The following is a 26,029-nucleotide window of genomic DNA, read 5'->3' on the forward strand; positions in this document are numbered from 1 at the left end:
AGTCTTCCACGACTGGCAGATCAGATGAGTTGACAGAGTAAGGACCTCTCCGTGCTCTGGCAGTCTGAACCCCAGAAGGGATGAGGTCTTAGCCTGAACATCTCTGACAGGAACAAACCAGCAACTAAGCCCTCAAATGTACAGACCATGATCCCAGGCCCACCCAATGTTATCAGGAACTTTTCCAGTGTGGGATTCATCCGACCAGATGTTGGCATCTGTGCTGCAGATCCTGCAATCGATGTGATTGTGCCATCAGCAGAGAGAAACCAGCACACGAGAGGCACAACTTGTCTCATGCTAAAGCCCATGTCTGAAACAGGTGAGGAGGATAATCCCAGCAGCACTTTGTTCTGCTTGTCAGCTGTGCAGAGAGACAGTGAGGTCTGACAGAGAGAGAGGAGGGCTTTGGGCACATCCAGAGTCAGGTGTGCTGAATGTGCACTCCTGTGACTGTGGCAAGCTTCTGATACCCCTGAACAATAAATACGGGTCACAAACCAATACATCCCAGCCTGCATGGATCAGCCCACAAAGGCCTCCAGGCTGGTGGAGTAATTATTTTTGCATGCACACATGACAGTGACTCCTTCTAAGTCACCGTTCCTACCAGTGACAGTGTTACCATGCAGGGATACTGTCCTGCTTTACACAAATGACACAGACTGAAAGTTCTGCCCTCAGGTAAGACAGCAAACACCTGTCAGTGCTGCTGGACTAGGACACTGTATGGATGCTACAGCACATTTTGTCAATACAACAGAGACACAGGATATACACAGGGCCAATGCTCAGTTCAGGCTAAGGAGAAAGCAGATAAAGAGCCTTCCATTTAACTACCCCGAACTTGAGACACGTGGCAATCTTGCTCCTAAATTTCCATTCTCAAGAACCCAAGCAAGATTTGTTATTCTACCTTAAAAATAAGAACACACTGCAACAGAAATGTACGTCCTTTATTAACAACTTTTCAAAATAAATCTGAAGAAAAAAAGTCTTTGGTGACACTATCTATAAAAACAACCTATCTTAGATGGTAAACCTATGATGTTATACAGGTTAATGAAGTAAACCAAATTATATGGCTTTTAAATTTCTCATTCTCTCTTTTTCGCTCACTCACACATTTGCTTTAGGTTTAATTGCACCATGTTGTCAATAGTCAAACAAAGAGGGAGAAACACTTTAAAAAAGATGTGGCAGCACTATGAAAACATTGGTAATGCATTAGAAAATTTTTCTCAAAAATGTACATTTTATACAAAATAAGACTGTATTTTTGTTTGCTTTTTTGCTTTACATTTGCCAACCTAAGAATTCTTATTTCAGGTTTCCATTCTCATAATCCAAACACTATACATATTTTCTTTCAAAATAAATATACAGAATTATGTACAAGGTCGCAAGGCCCATTGGATCATCACTAACCCCTGTGAAATAATCACTAAAAACATTGTGAAAGAGTGGGAGGGAGCATCTCAAAGCATCTGATGAGCCCCATACCACCCCCCCCCCAGTTTAACCCCTGCCTAATTTAACTCCCTCTAATTGAACTCCAACTTAAAAAATGTGTGTGAAGATGGTTAAAATAGTGGTATAAAGGCCAGCTTGACTTAGTTTTAAACAAGGGTGAGATGTACAAAATTTTGGAAGATGCAATTTTATTTCCAGGAGATACCAGCTAAGACCCTGTGTGGGGTAGGTCCCTTCTTGGAAGAACACAGGTCCATATGGTGAAATCCCACTAACGCCCAGGGAAATGGCTCTGTCAGGCTGATGCCCTTGAAGGCCACATTTCCAGAACAGACATCACAGCCTGTCAGGGGGGAATAAGGAAAAAAAAAAAGAGCAGACAACCAATCCACCCTTTGCTGTAAGAGGACGTTTAAGTGGAGGAATTAACAAATTGTTATCAATCGGTAACAGATGTCATGGCAAACACTGAGTTTCAGTAGGGAGGGAGCATGAAAGAGGAGGACACAACATTTTACACTGGGCATGTAAAGATTTTTTAAAAATCTGAGTCTACATCTAGCTCTTTCTTTCACTGCTTCAAACAATGACTTCCATTCTCCAAACAACATCTTTTGGTAAATGAGCTATTATAAAGGCGCTCATTGGTGAAAGATTAATTTCTTTGCCAAAATTGGCTCTAAAAGAAAAACTGCAATCTGAAATTGATCAAATCCATGATGTTTTCCAATGGAAAAGATCAAAGCGCTCAATAGCCATACATTAGCACACCAGTGTGTTCACTATGAAATTATTACAAAGCTTAAACATTTACGTTTAGAAAAAGGTATGGGAATAATTAGAGGTTCTCACAAAATAGAAAGAGGGCAAATAAAATCTTGTGCAGGCCCATTGGACTGCAAGGAGTGCCAGGCACTTTCTATCTTGGATATTTGCCCCTATTTTTGTGTCACATTTTCTCGTGAAACCTTCCTCCAGCAATAGATCTCATTCAAATTATAACTGGGAAGGGTTTTTTTCTTTTTTTTTTTTTTTTCCCTTTAATAAATTCAATTAAAAATTCATCAGTTCTCCCAAACTCTAATCCCTACTTTTATTCTGTTTTAATGGCATGGATCTATTCACATTCATCCATCCATCTCACCCCTGATTAAATTAAGGTCAGTAACCTTTACAAAAGGCCACATGCGTAACACTCAGTCAAGTCATCAGGCATTCAAGTACCTGTAAAGTAAAGGCTAACATAGCCTGCTGTTAATGAAAAATAATAATAAAAAAAACCTACAAAAGGAGCAACAAGGACCGAACCTTGTTTCAGCACCATCTGAATCGGGAGAGGAGAAAAAAAAGAATAAAGAACCATTAACTTGCACCTAGGACATGACAAAAGAGTGATTTCATTCTCTAAGGAAACAACACGGCTCTGTCCAACACAGGTAGACGTGGGAGGCTTTGCCTGCTGCCTGTAGGAGCACTGGCCAGTGATGGCTGCAGGGAGTGTAACACAGAGTCTCTGAGATGGGTCTGTGTCCAGCTCCTCCCCTGGGTCCCCAGACTGTGGTCACCGGGAGTGACAGCCGCGCTGAGACCAGCCGTGAGGGACATTCTTTCCCAGCAAGACGACTACGCCTGGGTAACGTACAGCAAAGAGAAATGCTCCTACCTATCCACATCCCTTCTGGAGCTAAGCTTTCCATTGTTATTTGCTTAATTAGCAATCAGTAAACACAAGGGGCCTCAAATCACACTGAGAGTGAGCACAGTCTCTTTCAGCCACCCCGAAAAGTGACAATAACAGAATGTCAAACAGCTTAAAAGCTTGGCCTGACTCACTGCACTCCAAAAACAGATACTCCCTTTTTAACTAAACTCCAACCCACGTGCCCCCAAGTGGAATTTACTAAAACCCAAGCAGAATTGTCTTTCTTGTTTTAGTACAGGCCGCTCTTGCTGGCTACAGACCAGTGACTGCTTCCCAGAGGTGCAGATGCTCTTGTGGACATGGCTGCTCACCCACCTGCAACATGGCACATGAGCAAAACATGAGCCCTGCAAACCTCATCCAGTGTTTGGTGCATTCTCCAAAAAGCAAGTCTAAGGAGAAGGTCTATTCCAGTCGTTGAACGAGCTACCTGATCTCCAAGAGGAAAACTGTCATGGGAGTCACTGAGCTATGCACTCTGGAAAATCAAACCACTGGATTTCACCTCCCCATGCAGATCAATAAACACAGACCTGAGAGCACAGGGAAGTGAGGTTCAGATTCTTACAAGATGTGGGCAGCTGAATTAGCTGGTCACCCTACACAGACTGAAATATATCCTGCTCCCCTTCCCTCCCTGGCCCTGCCTACCTACTGTTGCCTCTTTAAATTTCTCTTTACATGCTGATTTAACTCTCTAAAATGGTATTAGAAAAATCCAATAAATCAGTGGACAGTTTTCCATGAGTTTAGGGAGTTGAATGGGTTCACAGAAGCATCTGGTGGCCACCACCATGGCAGAAGGTGTCAGGTGAGACTGCATGGCCAGGGACTGGGAGTGCAACAGCAATGGTGGGAAAAGTGGCACCTCTTCCTTTCAGCAGCATAAGACACTAGCTGCAGTCTCACACTGTTTCAGCAGATTCCTTTAAAGATTTGGTTCAGATTTACATGGGTATGTAGTGATAGGAGAAGGGGTAATGGTTTTAAACTGAAAGAGGGTAGATTTAGATCAGATATTAGAAATAAATTCTTTACTATAAGGGTGGTGGGGCACTGGAACAGGTTGCCCAGAACACGCTGGAGGTGTTCAAGGCCGGGATGGATGGGGCTCTGAGCAACCTGGTCTAGTGGAAGATGTCCCTGCCCATGGCAGGGGGGTTGGAAATAGATGATTTTCAAGATCCTTTCCAACCCAAACCATTCTATGATTCTAACACAGAATGTCAGGAACCTGATGGTCCTGTCCTAACTCGATGTGCTCTGTTCAAATATTGCAATACATACGCAAAGCAAAGCACTCTCTGCAAGTCTTTACATGTCAGGTTGCATACAACATCTAGCAATATGTACTTATCACTTTTACAGCAACTTTCCATTTAGGGATAATAATCTCACCAGCAAGAGAAATTATTTAAGTTTCACAGCATTCTCTCTACAACCAGTAACTATTACTTTTACAAAGGAGGAAACTGAGGCATGCCCTGGTCATGGGAGTTGCTTAAAGCTGTATATTAAATTGGTGCCTGAGCCTCAATGAAACAGGTGATAATTCTGGTCCAATTACTCTTCATCCCTACAAGATGGGACTGGTAGTGACTGAAGAGTCACTACTCTTCATCCCTGCTACCAGATTGCCTGCTTACAAAGAAATGAGGTATAGAAAGGCTTGCTGGTCTTCTGGGCATCGGCACTAAACCCTCTTGCTGTGACTTTAACAGAGCTCTTGGGGTGGCGATAATTACAGAGCACCCCAAATGCAACTCATCAAAATGTGAGAGTTCAAAACATTTTTAAAGTGCTTATTTTCTTAGCAAATTGGAATGGCATCTTCCTGACCCAAATCACTGCTTCTGTTTTCATTCTTCAATGTAAAGAAACACATAAATAAGCAAAGGACTACAGAGAAAGAAACAACTAGAATATTTCAATTTAAAAATACTTATATTTGAAATGCTAAAACCATTTTGGAGCATGAGCAGCACTGAGTATTTCAGAAGCAAGTTTTTTGTGTGAGTTACCCTGCCCCAAACATGCCTGGGAGCACCACTGCTGCCAGGACCCAGTGTCTGACCATACACTTTACTTCAGGTGTCAGACCTCCATGAGAGAATTTCTTTATATACTTGCGCTTCCAAAAAAAAAAAAAAAGAAAGAAAAAGAGAAGCCCATGCCTTTGATTTCAGATAAACCAGTTTGTTACTGGCCAAATTCCTGCACTGCAAGCACCAACACGCTTTCTTGCTTTCCATCAACACCCCTTTTACACTCAGAACAAAGCCACTTCTGGAAGTTTAGCTGCCAAGTGGCACCACTGCCCAAAGCAGGGATTTGCACAGGCTCCAGGTATCCCACAGGACCACCATGCCATGCCTACTGCCCCGGGGTGCTCCATCATCCATGGGCAGGGACAGTCAGGATGTGCCTCTGCAAGCACAACACACACACGGCCCCACAGCCCTGCTGTGTGTGTCCCTGTGCTCCACATTACCGGTTTGCTCCTCCACAATATTGCTCCTCTCTCCCTTTCAAAGCAAGCCTGATTGCCTTTAAAACAGGGGTCCCCAGCCAGAAGGATCTCTCATCTGGCTCCTTGGCAGTTCTCCAGTTTTCCTTCTGTCCAAAGGAGTTTAGCCATAGTGGTCATTACTGGCTTGGGGAAAACAGAAAAAAAATTTAAAAGTTGGTAGTAAATGAGAAACATTAAGACTTCAGTTCTGTCTTGCTTGTGCTCAGTTTGTTTCTGAACCTGCTGCATTTTCTCCCAGTGAGATTCCAGCGTTTAACTGTGCAGAGAAAAAGGAATGAAAATTGCATTGACAATCAAATGCATAAAAGAAAGAAATGGCAGCTCTGAAATATTCACAACCAACACAATTTTGATTAAAGAAAGAACTCTGTTTTTAATAGGGTTTTTTTTTTGATCATTAAAAAAGTTTAAACCTGCATAGCAATCATTTCAAAAATAATTATTTAATGTTCCATAATGAAACTGTACACGACCTAGTCCCAGCGACAGCAGCGTGCCGGCGGTTGGGCGCAGTCCGGAGCAGTAGCCCCGGCAGGGACGTGGCTGGCGGGGTGAGGCGCTCGCTGGCCACACAGTCTGCCTCCCACCCGGGTGAGGGCGGCTCGGCCCCCTCAGCAGCGTCCTCAGAGGCGTTCAATGTCTCGGTACTTCTTCCTCAGGATGGAGACCTGGTCTTTAAAGAGGACAGGGTCGAGCCTCATCTGCGAGTGGATCAGCGGCATATAGCCAAACCAGCTGGCGAAAGTGTTCATGCAGCTCTGCCGCTGGGCAAAGTGGTCGGGGTCGGCCCAGCGCGAGGCCCGGGAGGTCTGTGTGGAGAGGAGAGCAGAGATCAGAGAGGGCTGTGGCACACAGGGTGGTGGGAATGGCAGGAGCTGGGCCAGGAGGACACCACAGTGCCCAGCCACTCCAGGGCTCGGCTGGAATCTGCTCGGGGGCTCAAAGAGGGGGAAGGACACCCTGCCCACAGCAGATCCAGTGTGGTGAGCTGGACAACCCTGACTTCCCAAACAGAGGAGAGAGCAGGGAAGCATGGAGACCTGGGCTCAACCACGAGCCAGCCTGATGTGGAGCACAACACTCACGAGCAGCCCTCCCAAATCTTGCCAGCACTCTACTTCACCCCATCCCTCACTCTTCTTCAAACCCTCCAGCTATTTCAGAGATACAACAAGTTCTTAAAAACCACCAGGAAAGAAAAGAAGGCCACTGCTTTCCAGCAGAGGTGCACACCCAAGCCCAGGACAGCTGCTGCCCACAGTCTTCAGCCGTAGGGGGAAGATAATTATTCAAGGTCAAAACTGTACTTTTGCAGTTCAGATCCGCAGAAATTTATACACAAGTAATTTCAATCAGCTTGTAACTGAGTAGAAGTCCTTTTGTGCTTGGCATTACTCAAGTGTGTAGATGCCCTGCAGTGAAAAGCAAGGTGCTTCCATGAATCTCACTGGCCAAGGCCAGTGCATCAGACAGCACTGCCTCACAGACATAAAAAATGAAGTGGAGTCCCAACTCTGACCAAGGAAAAGACCATGCTCTTTGTCTGGATACATGCAAAATATTCTGGCCTGATTTTCTAAAGTTCAGGGCAGCTGTAACCCCTGTGGAAGTCCATTGAAACTCAGCAGCTCTGGAAAAAAAGGCCCTTAGCAGCTTTAAAGCTGCTGTTACTCTTTATCTGTACCTAAAGATCATTTACAAGCATAATAAAACTATTATTTAAGATAAAGTATGAATGCTGAGAACCTGGAGGTTTTTTGTGCCACTTCCCATGCATCTCTCTATAGCACTTATGTTTTCACTATACTTTATAAACAAATATAGATTAATAAAGCCCAAGGATGTAAATTAAAACACGAAGAAACAGATACAGTCAGGGACTTGCCAAGTGACTGTGGGACCAGACTTGTTGGTCCAAGGCCTGCCCGGTTCAGCTCAAGTGATAGGTTATGATGTGCACTGATTACAGCCTCCTGATTATACCGAGCCACTAAAGAGCAAGTAAAAGCTTGTTGCTAGTGGATTATAGCAGACATTTTGGCCATTAACACTGAATTTCCATATGACTATTCATCTCTGTCACAACACTGGGGTTCTGTTAATTTTTTATTTGTCTTTCAAGGAATTATGAACATGGTCCATTACATTTCCCAAAGCTGCAGGAACAACTTGTCTTTAGGAGAGAGTTATAGTTCATGGCTGACTCAAGTCACCCGTGCTGCAAGATGAAAAATGAATGCTCTTGCTTTGCCAAACAGCAAAAGCACAGCCCTACAGAGAGGGGAAGCTGAAACTGGAAGCAATAGGTACTTTCTGGATGGCACCTTCTTGTTCACAGAAGGTCTCCTGGGCACCCAGATGAGCCAGAATTGCTGAATGCTACCAGTGCTACTGACACCTCAGGTACAAGTGCATGGACATACAGATAAGGGATTTTACAAACTGGCATGGCCAACCTCCAGTCAAAGATCCAAGTAATGCTACCAGGAAAATACGTGAGGGGAAAATAGAGGGCCCTTCTTTCACCTGTCCCCTAGTAATCATGGCACTGTCTGCACTGAGATCACAGACACTGTGGCAGCACAGATGGGAGGCTGTTCAGGACTTGCAGGTTTTGCAGGACTTGCCATTCCCTCATTGTTCTCGCACACAGGGCAGTAGGACAAGCGTCCCCACGTTACTATGTATCCCTGTTACTAGAAGTACTTCTGCAATGACAAAAGGCTTATCCAGTAGCTGGAAGAGGATCTAAAGCAAGCACTTCATGGCTGCTAGTGAGTGATGGCATGGCTGTGGGACAAAATGTTCCTTGTGGGGAAAAAACACTTGCATACCACAAATTAACTCTGTTGTGACAGTTCAATGTCAGTGCGTGAATCACACTATATAATTTAAAATAGCACAGGGACAGCCTGATACATTATATTAATTAATAATAATAAAAATAGAAAGTCTTTCAAGAATTTACTTATGCTTCTAGCATTCCATGACTAGGTCTTAGGTCTAGAATACTTAATTAGAAAATTAGAGTTTAACTGAAATTCAGTCAACACAATCATCAGTTCCAGGAGTTTGGGATCACCATGTATAACACTGTGTGAGAAAACTATGAAGGAAAGCAGGATCCACAATAGATGTTTGCCATTTTTCCATTTTGTTCATTAAAATAAGCATATCTAAAATCTATTTACAGGCTAAATTAAAACTGCAAAATATTTGACAGAATTGTATCACTCTGTAAGCCTAACCCAGAAGTGAACCTGTTACATTATCAATACATCCCAACTGTTAAAACATGCTGTGATTACATACCTGTCCCATCATGGTTTCCTTATACTGTTTTTTCTGTGTTACTTTGATTGGAGGCAATTTTGTCACGGCTGACACCAAAAAGTTCATTAGAATGTCCTCACAATTGGCCAGTTGGTCCACCATATTCTTTAGGCTGGCAGGCAGGTAATGAGTGTACAGGTAGTGATAATATCTGGAAACCAACAGCAGTGTTATTAATACAAGTCACTGAGCTTTCAGGTATCACAAGGTCCAGGAAATTTCTATCCCAGTAGAGACACAAGTTTTGTACTCAACTCCCAAAATACCACTTCCTTTCTTTGGTCTCACCCTTCAACAAGAAGGGAAAACAAATCAGTTTCTCTTCAAGACAGTAAACAGTTTTAGAGGAGAAACACAACATATGCTTTGTTTGTAACCAGGTTGAAAGAAACAATGTGGGCCTAGCTATCAAGATAATGGACATGTACGAAGCAGAGTCCCACAGCGCTATAATGTGATAGACAACACTGATAAATTCATCTTCTGTATTTCCTTTCCAAACTATTCAGTTGGAAAGAACTCTATTAAAAACTGCCCTACTACTGTTCTTATTGTTGAAGTTATTCTCCTTTGGGTCTACACCATCCCTTGTGGCCCGTTTTCTCCTTTTTGGAGGTGTGGATTAGAGACTCCAGAATGTTCTTTTTCTTTAAATGTAGAGAGGACATTGGTCTGCTGAAGTTCTAACAACATGAGTTTTCTCCAACATGCTGCAATATGCTGAGGTGTGACATGCCCACTGTACTACACTTCTAGAGTAGCCAGAAGACTTTGCAGTCTGCAGCTGTCAGCCAACACATACCCAGAGCTGGTCTGGAAGTAACCTCCTTTCTGCTATGCTACAGGCCATTCAGCCGAGCAGCTTAATGAATTCAGGAACTCTTTGAAGTGTGTAATTCCTGATGTTAAAAAGAACAGTCCGACTGCCTCAAAACACAAGTGACTTCAAAGAGACCCAACAAGTGCAATAATGATTACCAGATCCCCAGAGCTAAACCAAGAACTTAAATTATTACCCCATAAAAAGTAGACCCACTTACTATCTTTCTATTTTTTCCCCTCCCCGGAAGAATGTTCTTCACACCCCACCCCCCCCACCCCCTCTTTACTATTTTATTTCATATAGAAGTAGGATAGCAGATGCTCCAGGTTCTTACTTGTGGTAAATAGCAGCTCCTGTCAATACCATGGAATAGTCATTAGTCCATTTGGAGGTGTACCCCCACCTCTCCTTAGTGTTGTCCCAGAAGTGACTGCGTGCAGGGTACCCTACAATCCTCTCTGGAAAGCTCTGCCAAACTGTAAAGGCAAAATCCACCTGTGGACAAAAGGCACAGGCCAAATGAATGCCGAAACTGTTTCAACAAATGTCAACAAAACAAAATACTACCTTGCCACTAATTCGCAATTCAAAATCTTGGAATTGTTGCAAAACATTAATTTTGTGTATTCATCAGTAAATTAAACTGACTGCTTGACATTTTGCCCTATAATTATGCACATTTTAATGGTTTCTGTTAAAGGCAGTCTAGAGTATCACAGCATTACATTAACATTTTCAAGCTTGCCCTTTACATATCAAACCTTTTCAAGATACAGAAAGAATGGGTGTAGGTGCATGTATTTATACCTCAATGCAACACCAAGGGGTAAGAGCCATGTGGTAAACTGAAATTTTTGCAAATCTCTGTGCATTGCACCTACCGTTTTATCACTGTTATCACAGAGTTGGAAAATCAGGACTCAAACACTTTAAATGGTAAAGGTGGCTCAGTGAGAATAAAACAGACAGTCAGTGTGGAGTCCATTTATATTTTCCATCTGTTTTGAGCCTTCTGAACACCATGCCAGTCATACTTTTAAGATCGTCTGCATGACCAAAAAGGTTCAACATACAGCTTAATAAAGAGGAAGATAAAATTCCCATTTATTTAAACGGTGTAAGGAACCCAAAGGAAAATGCTTCATATTATATAAGCCACAAGAGCATGTCAAATGCTGCCAATAGCGTTTTTTTATCTTATGGTCTTGCTGTAACTATTTTAATAACTCAAATCTCTGAGAATTGAGACGTGACAGTACATTGCTACCCCATGATTCTACCAAACACAATCTGGTAATAGGAAAGGGATGATTGGGGTAGTTTGCAAAAGGATGGTCTGAAAAGAGTTTAGTAAAAATACATATGGAAAGATTCTATCAATTAAAAGTTGGTTGGCAGTCTCTTTCCTTCAACTTAGATTTTGGAGATCAAGCTAGACTGAAATTTTAAAAAGAGTTACACACAATTCTAATTGTCCTAGTCAAACCCAAGAACAGAGGGCTTTGTTTCTGCACCGCATGTTAGGTTCCCCTCAGTACCAGAGGGATCTAAAACTTTGCTCAAAAATGTTTGAAAAGCCTTCCAAGAATGCAGTCAAAGTTAAGGGTGTAGAGGTTAGATAAAGAATAGCTGCTCTGAGAACAGTCCCATTTTGTGTTGATTACTGTCAGACTTCTCACATTTACAAGTGTTTTTATGAAACAGAAGAGTCACACATGGGCTGGAATACAAAGTTAGGGCCTGGTTGTTTTCTTTAAAGCTGTTTCAAGGAATCTGAGGCCAACTAGAGAGACAATGTGCACAAACCAATTACCGTTGTGATAGTTCTGATCTCATCCAAATCAATACCACATGAAAGAATTGAAGAGGTTTTTTCCCTATAAAGGCCTTTCCCATAAAACATGACATCTGTTTTCTTTAGAGAAGTCGGAGAATCTCAAACTTAAATAAATAATAACCTTGCTGCACTCAGTGCCCTCTCCTGTGCTTTCAACTATCTGCCCTTGTACTAGGGAAATGCACTAGAGCAACCACCCTAAGAGAAAATTCCCTTTATTAAAAAAACCCCTCAAGTCTCATCCTATGTAATTTCCAGCAGCACTGCCACTCTCAGCTGATCAGCAGGGAAATCCAACCAAGCTGGCAGTCTCTTAAAGCTTTGGAACATGACTGATGCTGATTTCTAATGACTTGCCATGCACACACCCCCCTGTGCATGTGGAACAGCGCCTCTCACAGAACAATTACGTGCCATTCTGTTGAGAATGGAAAACCTTTACTACGTCAGGGCTGAACAGTCTGGAGAATGTGCCTGGTGACTGCTGCTCTCAATAGGAATGTGATTGTCTTTGATCACATTTCTAAATTGTCTTTTCTGGGCCTTGAAGCTGTGCCACAACAACCTTCCATGAGCAGCTAGTTTCAAGGGAAATGTCACAACACATTTGAGTAAGCTGTACCGTGGGGGAAGTGAAACAACACAGAGGCCCCTCAGCTCTTCATGGAGAACCACCAAGCTGCTGCTGCTGGCACCCCAGCAGAGACATGCTGGACCTGCAAGGTGTGTTCTGGCAAAAGCTGGGTAGCTGGTTCTGTCTGCAGCACAGGGACCACGGGGCTTGTAGAGCAAATACCCACTGTTCAAACATGCAGGATCAGCTGCAAGTTGCTCACAGGAGCAACAAAGAAAACAAACCAACGCAACAAAGCCACAAAGAAAAGTGTAGGCTGTCTCACACAACAACAAGTTTTTGTGGTTCAAAATGTTTAGGGTAAAACATGGCCAAGCTGAATGAGAAACACTATTTATTTCATATGTGTTCCAGAAGCCTGAATGACTGAAGTATGGAGGATGACTAAATATCAGTTAAAACAAAACAAAGCCCCAAATCCTCATGGAATCCACAGGCTGGATTTCTGTAAATACTGCCTCAGTGCAATGAGGTCCCTGAGAGGTATTACCATGATCCCCAGGGCAGCTGAGATGGGACCCTTCATCCTGAGCAACAACCTGCTTAGGAAGTCCAGCCCAAGGATAAATGCCTTTCATTGCTTTGAGGTTTCTTTGGGCTGTGCATGGCTTTGCACACAAGTGCTTTGGCAGCAGCTGTATTCTTCCTCACCTATCAGAAACTACCAAGGTGTAATGTTGGTATCAAACAGGTTCAATGTCAACTATTTCTTCCATTTGTGAAGCAAAAGAGGGCTACTGTGGCTGCTCCTGGAGCAGTCTAACCACAGCTCAACATCTCTCCAGGGGAGAGAAGCAGTTGCAATCTCATCCATTTAGAACACATTCAGTAACATCTTCGAGTATATAGCAATATACTAATGTTATGCATTTCCTCACTGATATATAAGTAGTGGCAGCATCAGTGAAAGATCCCCGTCACTGACAGAAATGCTTTTTTATAAAGGTGAAGTGGGGAGAGGGGAATGACCACAAACATGGGGAAAAAAGGGAAAACAGAAGAAAATCAAGTTTTTCAAGCTATTCCCTGGCCATCATTAATAATGTATTTCCCAAATATTGCACTCTATACAAACTGTCATCAGTTTCCCTTGTGGTTCTCAGGAAGAGGTTCTAGAAATCAATACTCATCCCAGTTGTAAAAATTGGTTTTCTACAGTATTTTTCTTTTCTTAGTGCTATCTTGCTCTTGGCACAAACACTCGAGCACCTAAACTAGCGAAGATCTCCAATTTTATGGGCTGACACAATGGGGAAAGAGCATTCCTCAGTGAAATCCTGCACTAGGGTGGCAATGCTGTCTTTTGGAGTGATAGCAGTCCCCTGCTGCTGACAACCCTTCCTTCTCCACCTACACCCTACTGATAACGTGGGGGGAAAGCTACCCCAATCAGAAAAGTGAGAACAGAATATTAGAGCTGACTGCTCTTGGCTGCCTACACCCGCCTGCAGCTATGTTACTAAAATAATAAAGAACGGAAGAACCATATGCTAATGATGAGCCAATTAACCAGGGCGAAAAGCTCCTCTGATGGCAGCCAGTGGCAGGGTTGCTGAAACAAGTGCAACACGTTAAATTTGAGGAGCATAGCAGGAAATCTTGTAACATTTGCTCACTGGCAAAGCCAGGAGAGGAGCATATCTGCTGTGCTCAGGCTGAGCCCAGGAGCCAAGCAGACTCCCAAGGCAACAGAGACCCCTTACCTCAGTGGTCGAAAGCACGGTGTCCTCATCCAGGCTTAGCACTGCATCTGTCACAATGTTGTCGTAGGGTAGGAAGCGACTGCTCATAACCTGTGGGTATCCAAGGAAGGAAGGGGAGGAAATAAAAATCACTTGAAGGACTCATTTCCAAGGCAAATACTCAATTTTATTCCTCACTCTTATTTCCTCTTGTGTGAGGTACATGGCATATTTCTATCTGATGGAAAGGGCCCTTCAGCTCAGGAGGGAAGGAGTGTCATTTTTGTCACCCAGCAGTCATCCTACACCTTCTATCTGAGGAGTAATTTCTGAAGAGACCTCCCTCTTTGGAGCAGGCTGCTTTCCTTTAGTGACAAACTGCAATGGTCTGTACTGGAAATCAGATGTACCTACAGCTTCTTTGTGGAGAACATTTTCCCTGATGGCTAAGACTATCGCTCTGCTCTCCTACAGGGTGTGAGGACCAAAGATAATGAATGTTGAGAAGGGCTTTGTAGCCTTCAGAAGGCTACACAGCTGGTAAACCAAGAAGCCCAGGCTATATGTAAAGGATGTAATGCTACCAGAATGGTGTAACATTCTCCATCAGATAAGGAGAATATGCTAATGAACTCAAATTGAGTTTTATCTGCATGAAGAATTCTATTGGTATTGTAGCATTTTAAAAAGTCACATTCTTAAATGGCCTTCCAGTACCTGAAGGGAGCCTGAAAGAAAGATAGAGAGGGACATTTAATAAGAACATGTAGTGACAGGACAAGGGGGAATGGATTCAAACTCACAGTGAATCAGATTAGATTAGGTGTTAGGAAAAAATTCTTTACTGTGAGGGTGGTGAGGCACCGAAAGAGTTTGCCCAGAGAAGCTGTGGATGCCCCATCCCTAGGACTGTTCAAGGCCAGGCTGTACAGGGCTCTGAGCAACCTGATCTAGTGGAAGTTTTCTTGGTCCACGGCAAGGGCGTTGGCACTAGATAGTTTTTAAGGTCCCTTCTAACTCAAACCATTATATATATATATATATACACACAGAATAAGCTTTTAAATACATGGCAGGACAGTCCTCAAAGTAATAGGAAATAGATTGGAAAGCTGGATCAAAAAGATAACAGCAGAAAATTAAAATCCACATTGTTTCTTTAGCAGACTAAATAGCACCTTTCGAGAACAGATGAAGAATAACAAGGACACAACACAGTTTGTTTCCCTCATTTGCTAGGAAAAATAGTCTGGTTAGTTACTTGACTTCTTTGCCGATTTACTATGCCATGAAAAAATTTCAGAAGTCAAGCCCAGCAAGAGGAATCCACTATACGGAAACGGGGACACGGAGAAGTTTTACACAACCCTCCCAATAGACATAGTCAGTTCTATATCCCCTCCAACCTGTTTGGGAACAAGTCTTTGGAATCTCTGCCTTGATTCAGAGAAAGATCTGTCTCCATAATCAGGATGTTCAGACTGTCTGTCTGCAGAGCATCCCTGGAGAGCCATCACTACAATGGCCTTGGTCCAGGGAGGCAGTGGCTCTGATGAAGAGGTTATCTGGCTGGGGCTGAACATCTTGCTTTGCTTAGACAAAGCAGAGCAAGTGGCCAACATGAGACCCACCTTCTCATCCCTGATCTTTTACAGACTGTGCAAAATTGTAAAATAGTACAACAGTCAGGATTTGTCATGTACTCTTTCGTAAAATGGGTGTGATAATATTTGATTTCAAGGGGAAGAGTGAACGTTAGGTAAAGGCAGACCTCTGTGATCACCTGCATGGAGTACTGGTGCCTGCCAGTAGGCTTCAGCCAAGTTTGGAGATGAAAAGCAGTTCCTTTGTGCAACCTTTGAACTGTGCTGCTCTGGCTCTGCAAGCTTTGTCCAAACAAATAGCTTTCCACACAAGAAGCCAGTTGGCATATGTTGGGATATTAGAGGGAAGAGACTGTCCACTATAAACACACCTTTGTGTACTCAGGAGACTCATTTGTAATCTAAACAGTGCCTGGGGCCAGTTTCTACAAACACTGTAGAACTGGTCAGAGATTCAGAGATTTTTCTCCTCTATCTCACCTCAGTAAGTTTTACAAACAGAAAATAAAAGCACTCAGAACATTCAAAAGGGTCAGAAATCTCTACAGCCTTTCTTGGCCATGCAGCAATTCTCCTGATACTGTCTACATGCCCTAGCTAAGGCCAGAGCCTTTAACTGCCATCCTTGCAGGGCTCTCTTTCCCCTTGTTAAGGTGACAAGGGGAAAAGACCTAAGACAAGACTACAAATTCAAAATGGGACTGTATAGGCAAAGCAACTAAAAGTCCCCTTGCCAATACAGAGCTCTAGAGCCAGCTGACAGAGACTGCAGAGAGGACAGCTCAAAAACAGCTCAAATCTGTTTCAGATTCTAGTTGCAAGTTGAGTTGCAACTCAACTTTCAGATTGCAGATCAACTGCAAGTTTCAGATTCTAGTTGCAAGTTGACTCAACTCTAGTTGAGTCTTGCTTCTCTCAGGCCTGCATTTGGAAAGGAATCATCCACTTCAGTGTGGATTTTAAAAAACCCTCTTTTCTCATCTGATGGCATCTATTTTGACTTTATGAAAGTATAAACAAGACGTGTGTTGCACAGCGAGATGACACGGTGATTTTGTTTCCACACAAGTGTCCCACGTTGCCTGTCCCTTGCTTTTTTTTCAGTGGCAGCAGTACCCCACAAGGCCATAAGAGGAGATACTTTTCAAAGGCAAGCTCTCATTTTTAACTCTGCTTTTAAGTCCACAGCTGAGCCCCAAGTCCTGTATGTGACTTCTCAGGCTCAATGCGTGCAGCTGCATCACTGCTTTCCTGCACCTGCAGAGAGACAAAATCCCCAATGATGGGGTCAACACTATCTACTCTTGGGATCACATTTCAAAACTGAGTCCCACCTGTGAATCTCAGATCCAAGGCATTAACTGCCATGCTGATGATTTCTGAGTGCACAGGGCCCATGCACGAAACACAAATCTGCAAAGCTGGTACAAAAGGCCAAGGAATAGCAGGGAGCTGTCATTTTGTTGGGAACAGCAAAGCTTTCTCCAAAGCCACTCAAAAAATAAATTCCCGTCCTGTCAGAGAATACAGGCAACCTTTTACCATGCTTCTCCCCACCTACCTTGCTCTCTCCTTCAATGACTATGACAGGCACAGAAGTGGCAGGCCAGCGGTGTTTGGCTGGGAGGGGTTTATCACAATTCCATAAAACAATAATCTGAAAGAGAATATTGGAGAATATGATCGGAGACCTTTGTGGCAATGCAGTCCATACTCTAAGGTCTCAGATCTCCAGACAGACATGTTAAATTCAAGTTAGGAATTTCAAAATCAAAAGTAATGATACAAATCTGTAAAAAAATAACACTTCCTACATTAATTTTACCAAGCCTGACTACTTACAATATATATCCTTTCAAGCAAATATAGGCTGGACAGGAACTTCAGAAGTCTGTCTCAATCACATCATACAGATGTCACTGATTTACTGTAGCTCTCATTAAAGCCAAAACCCCTTGTGACACTCCACTGCAAGAGGGTACTCCTACTGAACTCCCCAGGGTTTCTTTTAGAGGAGCCAAAACCCTGGCACTGATGAGATTAAGAGTCACAGTGGGAGGAAGGAAGATCATGTAGCAGCTCTTGAGGCACAGACATCCTTTTGCAGTTTGCAGCACACACAGTGCTGATCTTTGAAGTGCAGTCATTATTTTACCTGTCTCATGTAACAAAGGGGTTTAATTACTATCTCTATTCCACTCCCATTATACTCAGAATTTTTGTTTCCCATGCATATAGGTCACAGACAGAAGAAATTTCAGAGGAAAGAAACATCAAAATTGAAACAGGGTTGAAACAGGGCTGAGTCATTAGGCTCCTCATTCCTGACAGAACGGTTTGTCTCCACTGTGACTGACAGCCAAACAGTGCTGCTTACCTGTGCACAGTACTGGGACTTGGCTACAGCAACCAGGAGTTTCAGCACAGGCTGAGATTGGGAAACCAGGGGAGTTACTGCGTGGATAACGGCAGTGAATGTGGAAAGAGGCTTCAGACCTGAAGTGAAGAGATACATGTTCAGTAAAGACAAAATCGCCCCAGTTACTACAGATTAAAGGACTTTGGGGATGGAAAAAATAATCTGCACTTAATGCAAACCTTGCCAGATTTTTTTAGGTCATCTCCCTTCATCTCAGATACCAGATGCTTCAGAGGAGATCACACTTCCCTTTAACTCCCACTCTGTGCCTTTAACTTCCACTCTGAAATACCGGACTCCAAGACAATTATTTCCTTTTCTTCCTCACTATATCCACAGATGTCCTGTAATCTCTTTCTTTCATCCAGTTTGTTTCACAATATTGACATCTAGTTTGTTCAACCAAATGTCTCTCTTGACACAGGCTCTGTTTTGCTGCCTGGCTCTGGATGTTTGATGTTTTTTACAGATAATCTCCACAAATTCCAGAAGCTTTTCAGTTTCCTCAGTTCCATTACAGCCTCTGTCAGATTTTTGCTCTTTCTGGGCTGATTTCTATCCACGTGCATCTTCAATTACCTCCTGAGCTGATAATTCTGCTTGCATCTTTGCCTTCCATTTTTAAATTTTTGTCTTGCTACAATTTCCTTTTCTGCCTGGAATAACAGATCCTACTGGTGCCTACCCTTCATTACTGCTCTCAACCTCATCCAAATTCATCTGTGTGGGGTCACAGTAATTTTTCATCAAAATTACCACAGAAACCTTCTTCTCCCTTTTTTAACACAGTAACTGTCCATTTTTAGCAGGTGAGCAGTACAGATCCACACAAGTGGGTTGGCACAGGCTGAGCCAAAAGTAGCAGCAGTCTGGTAAGCAGAATCCCTTCAGCCTGGAGGCACATTTGCCTGCAGAACTCATTGTTCAAGCTTTGCTTCAGGAAAAAGCCATGGACCTAAGCCCTATTCATTCCTGCTAGTGGAATCCATATGAAGACACATAGTATGGCAAATAAATCCATACCAAGTGTGCACTCCAATAACAAGTGTCATGGGTAAATTACCACTTTTCCAATTTACCAAGCACAAATAAACAAAGAAAAGAAAAAGCTATTCCTCTTATGTCCCCTCAGGCCACGAATACGTCAGTAACTCAGGCATTAATTATCAGCAACTGAAAAGTATGAGGGAACACAGATTTTTTTTAAAACAATCTTTGCAAGCAAGAGGCACATGATGCATGTTGATGAGCCAGAGATGTTCCAGTCTACAGTGGGCAGGGAAGATTGAGACACGGTAAATAAAAGGCATCATTAACTAGAAATTAATGGTAAGTCAACTTGGCACATGCTACTGAAAGACAAAACTTCAAAATTCCACTAGAAATTCCAGATGCTACTACATTATAGCGAGGATCCACTCACCGAGATTAGCATAGTAGTAAGGAAAATCTCCCAGATATGAGGAATACTGTGGCAGTACAAATAACCCTCCAGGATGTTTGTTCCATATTAAGCTGTTACGTGATATGTGCTTAAATATTCTGTCCTGAATAATCTGGAAAACAAGAGAAGTAATGATTTTTAAATAGATTGTCATAGTCACTGGTAGAAGCTTCAGGGACTCCAGCTGACTGGAATCATCACCCATTTTGCAAAAAGCTGAGGCACACAAATTACTAGACATTCCTCCTTGATCTCTCTTAAAAGGACTCAGAATCTGCACACTCTGACACCACTTCAGCAGCTCAGGCTTTGTGCCATAGGTTTCAGAGCACCTCATTAGTCTCTCTGGACATGGGGACCATGCAATTTATTGCATTTTACATTTCAAGTCAAATATTTTGTCTGTTTGAGTATCTTAGCAGTTGCAAGACTGATTAGTTTATTGTCAGCTTTACTATCCAGAACTCACAGAAGATAATTATTTGAAGATGGCATTAAAAAGCTAGGTAATATTTGGAGATAATGAGAGTATTCAAAACCAAAAAGACTTTCAGCAAATCAGGCTGCACTAATTATTAATTTTTGCTGAATTATGAAAGGATATTAGCATTCAGATATGTCACTGATCCCATGTCTCAGTTCTGTAACAGTTCCCTGTTGGATGAAATAGACAATCTTTTCACAACTACTGTCTGTCTTTGTAGGAACAAAACCAGAGAGTCCTAAATTTGTAAGGTCAGAACAAATTGCTAAGTCATCTGCTTTATAATCTAAACCACAAGCAAAAAAAGAAAAAAGATACCAGGCTGTACAATTAGTACTTGTTTATGAAACTAATTACAGCTGCTTCACATCAAATGCCTGATTGCAGCAACCAGAGTGGTCCTTACATTGAAGGGAAATTCTTTAAACTTCCTGCAAAAGCATAACGAGGTTCAGTGGTGGGAATCTCTAACAGGACAAATTCAGCCTCCAAATAAGGTGCACCTTTCTAAGTGCAATACACCCTTGAGCCACACGTTCTTACAGCTTTGACTTTCCTTGAACTATTAGAAGTTGGCAGGTCTGGAAATGGGATGCTGCAAAGGGTCAGTGGGTGGTGAAGGATGAATTTTCCCCCATGCTGGCTAAGCAGGAATGCCTTGCCTTCTTCTGCAGCTCATCTTCTGTGATCTCCCAAGGAGATTTCACGTAACTGGCAGTTCATGCAGTGCACAGGGCTCGAGTGCCAAGAACATGTTGGTTGTCCTAACCTAATGTCTCTGGCCTTAATGCAGGCGTATCTGGGTGAAACTTCATGTCTCTGAAGCTGGACTGAAGTGTAGGAAAATCAAAAAACAAGCAAAAAGACCCACCACAAGCAGAACAAAAGCAGCTGCTGGAGTCTAAACAAGCTAAAATCCCTGTAAGCTGCTGAGTTCAGGGACATTTGGTCAATACAAAACATGAATAAGTGTTGCCACAAGCAGTGGTTTTCCTGGAATTTTTGACTGCCATGACAAGAAAATATTAAAACACCAGTTACATTGTGCTAGACAATCCACTGCTGGTGGCAATACATGTACTGCTAAACTGGGGCAGATGTTAAGTGCATGCTTGTCTGAATTTTGCCTACAGCCAATTACCATAGCTAATATGCAGTAATTCACTCACATGAGCAAGTTAATTTAACTATTTTTTTTAGTAACATACTTAGAACTGTAATGTCATCACTGACAAAAATGTGTTTGACTATCTCTGGTTGGAAAGTTAGGGAGTCGTAAGATCTCCCACATGGTAGTGGGAACAGGAGAAAACACAGTAACTGCTGTTTGCCCATCTGCAAGTTATGCCACTGAACAAAAGAGAGAGACTAGAAAGTACTTATTTATGAGATTTTTACCACAAAGTGTAAATACTATAGCTCCTCCCTCTTGCCTTCTCAGAACTGGGGCACAATTGGATAAGGAGAAGTCTGTGAATTTACATGGCCAGGAGGTTTTCACAGAAGGTGGAGTTTTCCAGGGCACTGGTAGCCAACAAGGCTGCAGGGGAAACACATGGCTTGTGTTCAACGCTGCCTCAGCGTGCCCAGAGCCAGAGCAGCTCCAGCACAGGGCAGAGCCTGCTGCCACTGCAGCACAGGCTGCCTTCAGAGCACATCAGCCACACAAACCTCACCAGCGTGGTTCTGCATCCTCCTGGGGAGCTGGGGTGGTGGCTCACCACCGATAAATAATGGATCGCTAATTTGACACTCTCCTGGTCTACTAAAGAAACCTAACTGTCTGTCAGGATAGAGGGGAGAAAAGAAAACTTGGCAGAAAGAGAACTAAGAAGTGTAAAAAAAGATAACATGGAGGACCAAGGAATTAAAATGCAGAGTGTACAGTGTTGCACATATTGCAGAGACAGCATCTACATGGTCTCTCCAATGATGAGGCATGACAGGAAGCTTAATAAGAGAAGAAAGTGGTTAGGATCTCTGGCAAGATCTCCCTTTTCTTTTTGGAATGCATTAATAGTCTGATATTTTTGTCTCACTCATCCTCACACTTCAAAAGCTTCACATACTGCCTTAATCACTGCTGCTTTTCAACAGGCCCTAGCCAAGCATCCAACATTTCTTGTCTGTACTTAGTGCTGTCCCTCTCCCCTCTTCCTGAGTGGAGGATTGAGCATGCTGTGGAGGGATGTTTTGGGTTTGCTTCCAGGGAAGACCAAACTGAAGAAGTGCAGATACGCTGGAGCATGCACCCCATGGTGCCTGCAGCAGCACAGTGCTGCACCCCAGTGCTGCCACCCACCAGCCTGCAGCAGACACTTGTGAGCATCACTGACTAACCCACACCTCATCCAAGGCACTGGGCAGTCCCTCTGCGCCTGCTACAGGGGGCTGCTGGTCAAATAATTCAAACATCTTGTTTAACTATGAGCTGTTTGGCTTAGGCCACGGTGCTGGGGTAATTTTCTTCACAGTGGCTGTTATGGGACTGTGTTCTGGATTTGTGCTGAACACAGGGTTGATAATATAGAGATGTTTTTGTTATTGCTGAGCAGGACTTACACAGAGGCCTTTTCTGCTTTCTGTACTGCCATGCTGGCAGGGAAGTTGGGGGTGCCTGGGAGGCTGGGAGGAGACACAGCCAGGACAGGTGACCCGAACTGACCTAAGGGAAATTCCAGACCATATGACATCATGCTCAGGATATAAAGTGCAGGGGAAAAGGAGGAAGAGGGAGACAATTGGAGTGATGGTGTTTGTTTTCCCAGGTCACCATTACATGTGATGGTGCCCTGAACAGTGACTTAATGCCTTGCTTTGCTTCACTTTTGTACATAGCTTTTCCTTTCCCTATTAAATTATCTTTATCTCAACCCAAGAGTTTTCTGGGTTTTACACTTGAAATTCTCTCCCTGACCCCGCTGGTGGGACAGTGAGTGATCAGCTGCCTGAGGCTTGGCTGCCAGGTGGGGTAAAACCACAACAGCCACCAAATGCTGTGAGAAGATCAAGAACTTAAAATGTGATTTAAGATTTCCCGAGGTGTGCAGGATAAAGGGCTGTGATCTCCTTGCAGACATCTGATTTGGTGAAGACCTTTTTCTGTGCTGATATCCTCAGATGTGGACATACACTAGCACTGCAGTTAGCAGGCAAGTGATTATTCTGATGATATCTAGAATCATCAGAGCACTCTGACACAACAATATTACAACAGAAGATAGATCACATCCACCAAAAAAAAAAACAACCACACCATAAATTCCTGCTAGGAATTTACTTCCAGGCATTAGAATTTAAGAAGAGGATATACTGCTTGTAGGTTTCAGACAACAAAAATCGCTCTCAACTGTTTTACTCCTTTCCTAAGGAAAGTTAACTCAGTACTTTACTTAGGCAAGTTGAAATGTGAAATGAGTATCTGTTCATAAGGAAAGAATCCCTCCTAGATGCCTCAAAAAATTGATAGTCCTGAATTAAGAAACAACAACAAAAAAAACCCTCAAAAACAAAACAAAACAAAACAAAACAAAAAAACCCAAACAAAAAACCAACAAAAAAACTCAAAACCAAAATCAGTCTCCCAAACAAATGAAAAAACCCAGAATATAATTCAATACCAGGCATACAATAATTTCATTAAACTACATCTTCCTGGAAGACTTTCGTTTTCACTTTAATTTTTCTGCTCTGAGCAGAAACTCCAGCTTGCTGGTTACCCATCTGCTTCAGCTTTAGAGGTTTTGCTGTCCCTTGGGCTCCGGCAGCCACATGGGCCAATGTGCCCCTGAGCAGCACTAAAGACATGTGTGAGCACTGGAGCTTGATGTGATGGACACCAAGGCTGTGGGAGCTGCAGGCTATGTGCCCTGCAATCCAGCCCTAGCACAGGCAGGAGAGGGGCAGAGGGGAGAGCTGTGTGCCACTGTCCTTTTAGCAACCCCCAACAATAACAGGGCACATGCAGGGAAGGGGCAGATGATGCGTGAGGCACCTGATGGTCCCTGGAGCTCTTCTGTAAGGGTTAATTAAACTGTGAGCAAGGGCACATGGTCTTCCACTTTTGTGAGGCTGATCCTGGTGTGGGCTGTGGTAATTATCACCACCTCATCAGTGCTTATGAGGAGTTTGAGGATGCAGAGCAGTTCCCAACAGGCAGCACACATGAAGACATGCTCTTTTGAGGGCAATGGGAGCATTGTGAGGATAGCTATGCCAGGGGCTCTGCAAATGTTCCCTAGCTGGTTTTCTTCACTGGCATGGAAAAACCTAAGGGATTGCCTTGCAGCAGCTGGAGGTTGATCAGCCATGGGCACTCATTTGCAGTTTTCAGAGGGAAGCAGGCACAGCAGGAAGTGTGGAGCCTTAACAACTGTGCATTACAACTGTGCACAAAGACGAGTGCATTTGCAGAAGCATTAGCATAAGACGAATGCATTTGCACCTACAAAGTGAGCCCCTTTCAGTGCTACAAATGTGTCAAAAATTTATGTGAAAAATTGCAAAACAGAAAAGAAACCTGCTTTTGAAATTGCAGCCTGGGCCCTACTTCTGAAGAGCCTTTCATCTTTCCTCTGTCTCTGAATTCAGAAAGGATTCTCTCCACATTTGAGATCATCTGTCTCCCCTTTTAATAGCAGTCTAATTATGATTATCTATTAATAATTTATAAGAATGATCAGGCCTTTCCCTTCTCCTGTGTGTGAAGATAAGGCATAGCATTTACAAGTGCCCCCCCTTTTGCTTGAGCCAGATCAATAGCCCAATCACAACACATCAGAATGTTAAGGAATGGTCAAGGAGGAGCTCTACAGTGGTATTTTTTCCAAAATGAATTCCAGAAGGGTTTCTTAAGAAATACATTTACTACCAATGACAAGGATAGTGATTCATAAGTCATACAGCCTTGCAAAGTCAAGATCACACATGACAACTTTTCCACGTGTTGGGTAGCTCCCATTTTTCACCATGTCAGTTTTCTAATGTGGATTCCGATAATGAAGGAAGTATTTCCTTAGGGGAGAAAACTCATCAAGATGCTGAGCTTTTTTCCCAGTGACCAATTGCGTGTCATGAAAGCCAAGGTCTGATGCCAGCTGAGGACAGGAGCAGCTGGACAGGTAAGGAAATCTTGCTGCTCAGCAAGGTCCCAGACAATTTTTACTCACCTCTAGTGTAGTCAATACAATCTTCTCAACTGAAGAAAAATAAGCCTCCCACAAGAACTGTGTCTGCTGTCTAAGTGCTAGGATTTTATCCTGATGGATAGACCTGATTGTAGAAGGAATCTGTAATACAAGATGTAATACAGTCAGGAGCTTTAGAAACAACACAGTCTCATCAAATTAATATGCTGCTGACAAGCCTTCTCCTCTATTAGCAGGTTGTACAGCTTCAGCACTCCTGTCCAACAGAGATGTGTGTCAACAATTAAAGCCTTGACGTAAAACGAATGAGATGCAACCCTTTATAACTTCTGGTATTGAATATATTATTTTTTTTAATCTGCTTTCTTTTAGTTTTTGATTGTTTTATGGTAACAAAGCTACCCCCCTGCAGCCTTGTGGTGTGGCATAGTAAGGAGCTCCTCCATGCATCCCTCATGCTTTTCATCTCACAAAGCTCTTAGTGGACTATTATTTGAACAACTTAGTACCCACAGGTCTTGAGAGTTCAACAATAATCCCCACGCTCCAAGTATATTAACAGAATCTGGAATTGCATTTACCACAGCATGGCAACACTAAGTGCCCTAAGGAAAACACAGCAACATCTTAAGTAAGACTCAACTTTTTGGGAGCCTGTGGATCAAATTGCATTTTACTAATTACCTTAGCTGGAAAGAATAACATCTTCCACAACATCTGTTATTCACAAGGGAAAACAGTGCTCATTTTTGCCCTCTTTCCATTAAATCTACACATTAATGGTTGTATAAATTGCCTTACAAATAAACCCAAATTGCCCTGCTGCAAAACTTTTCCAGTAAAAAATGTAACCGTTTGCTAGATCAGAAGGGGAAGGCTTCATGTCTATACCTTTCAGCATCCCCATGTCCTTCCTG

At 42.9% G+C, this 26,029-nt stretch overlaps 1 protein-coding gene across 1 annotated transcript in view; it reads right to left on the reverse strand.

Moving 5' to 3' along the window:
• Nucleotides 1-6,052: 6,052 nt before the first annotated feature.
• Nucleotides 6,053-26,029, reverse strand: part of EXT1 (exostosin glycosyltransferase 1) — a 178,626-nt gene continuing 158,649 nt past the window's right edge. Inside the window, exons 4-11 of the mRNA XM_085053445.1 lie at nucleotides 25,134-25,253; nucleotides 19,461-19,593; nucleotides 17,996-18,114; nucleotides 17,180-17,275; nucleotides 14,036-14,125; nucleotides 10,196-10,356; nucleotides 9,018-9,189; nucleotides 6,053-6,514 (exon numbers count right to left, since the gene is read on the reverse strand). Coding sequence (XP_084909571.1) covers nucleotides 6,329-6,514; nucleotides 9,018-9,189; nucleotides 10,196-10,356; nucleotides 14,036-14,125; nucleotides 17,180-17,275; nucleotides 17,996-18,114; nucleotides 19,461-19,593; nucleotides 25,134-25,253 — 1,077 coding nt within the window. The 3' untranslated portion in view covers nucleotides 6,053-6,328. The remainder of the gene's footprint in view (nucleotides 6,515-9,017; nucleotides 9,190-10,195; nucleotides 10,357-14,035; nucleotides 14,126-17,179; nucleotides 17,276-17,995; nucleotides 18,115-19,460; nucleotides 19,594-25,133; nucleotides 25,254-26,029) is intronic.

The sequence above is a fragment of the Lichenostomus cassidix genome, chromosome 2 (assembly GCF_008360975.1).
Source record: "Lichenostomus cassidix isolate B80296 chromosome 2, HeHo_3.0, whole genome shotgun sequence".
NCBI classification, from domain to species: domain Eukaryota; kingdom Metazoa; phylum Chordata; class Aves; order Passeriformes; family Meliphagidae; genus Lichenostomus; species Lichenostomus cassidix.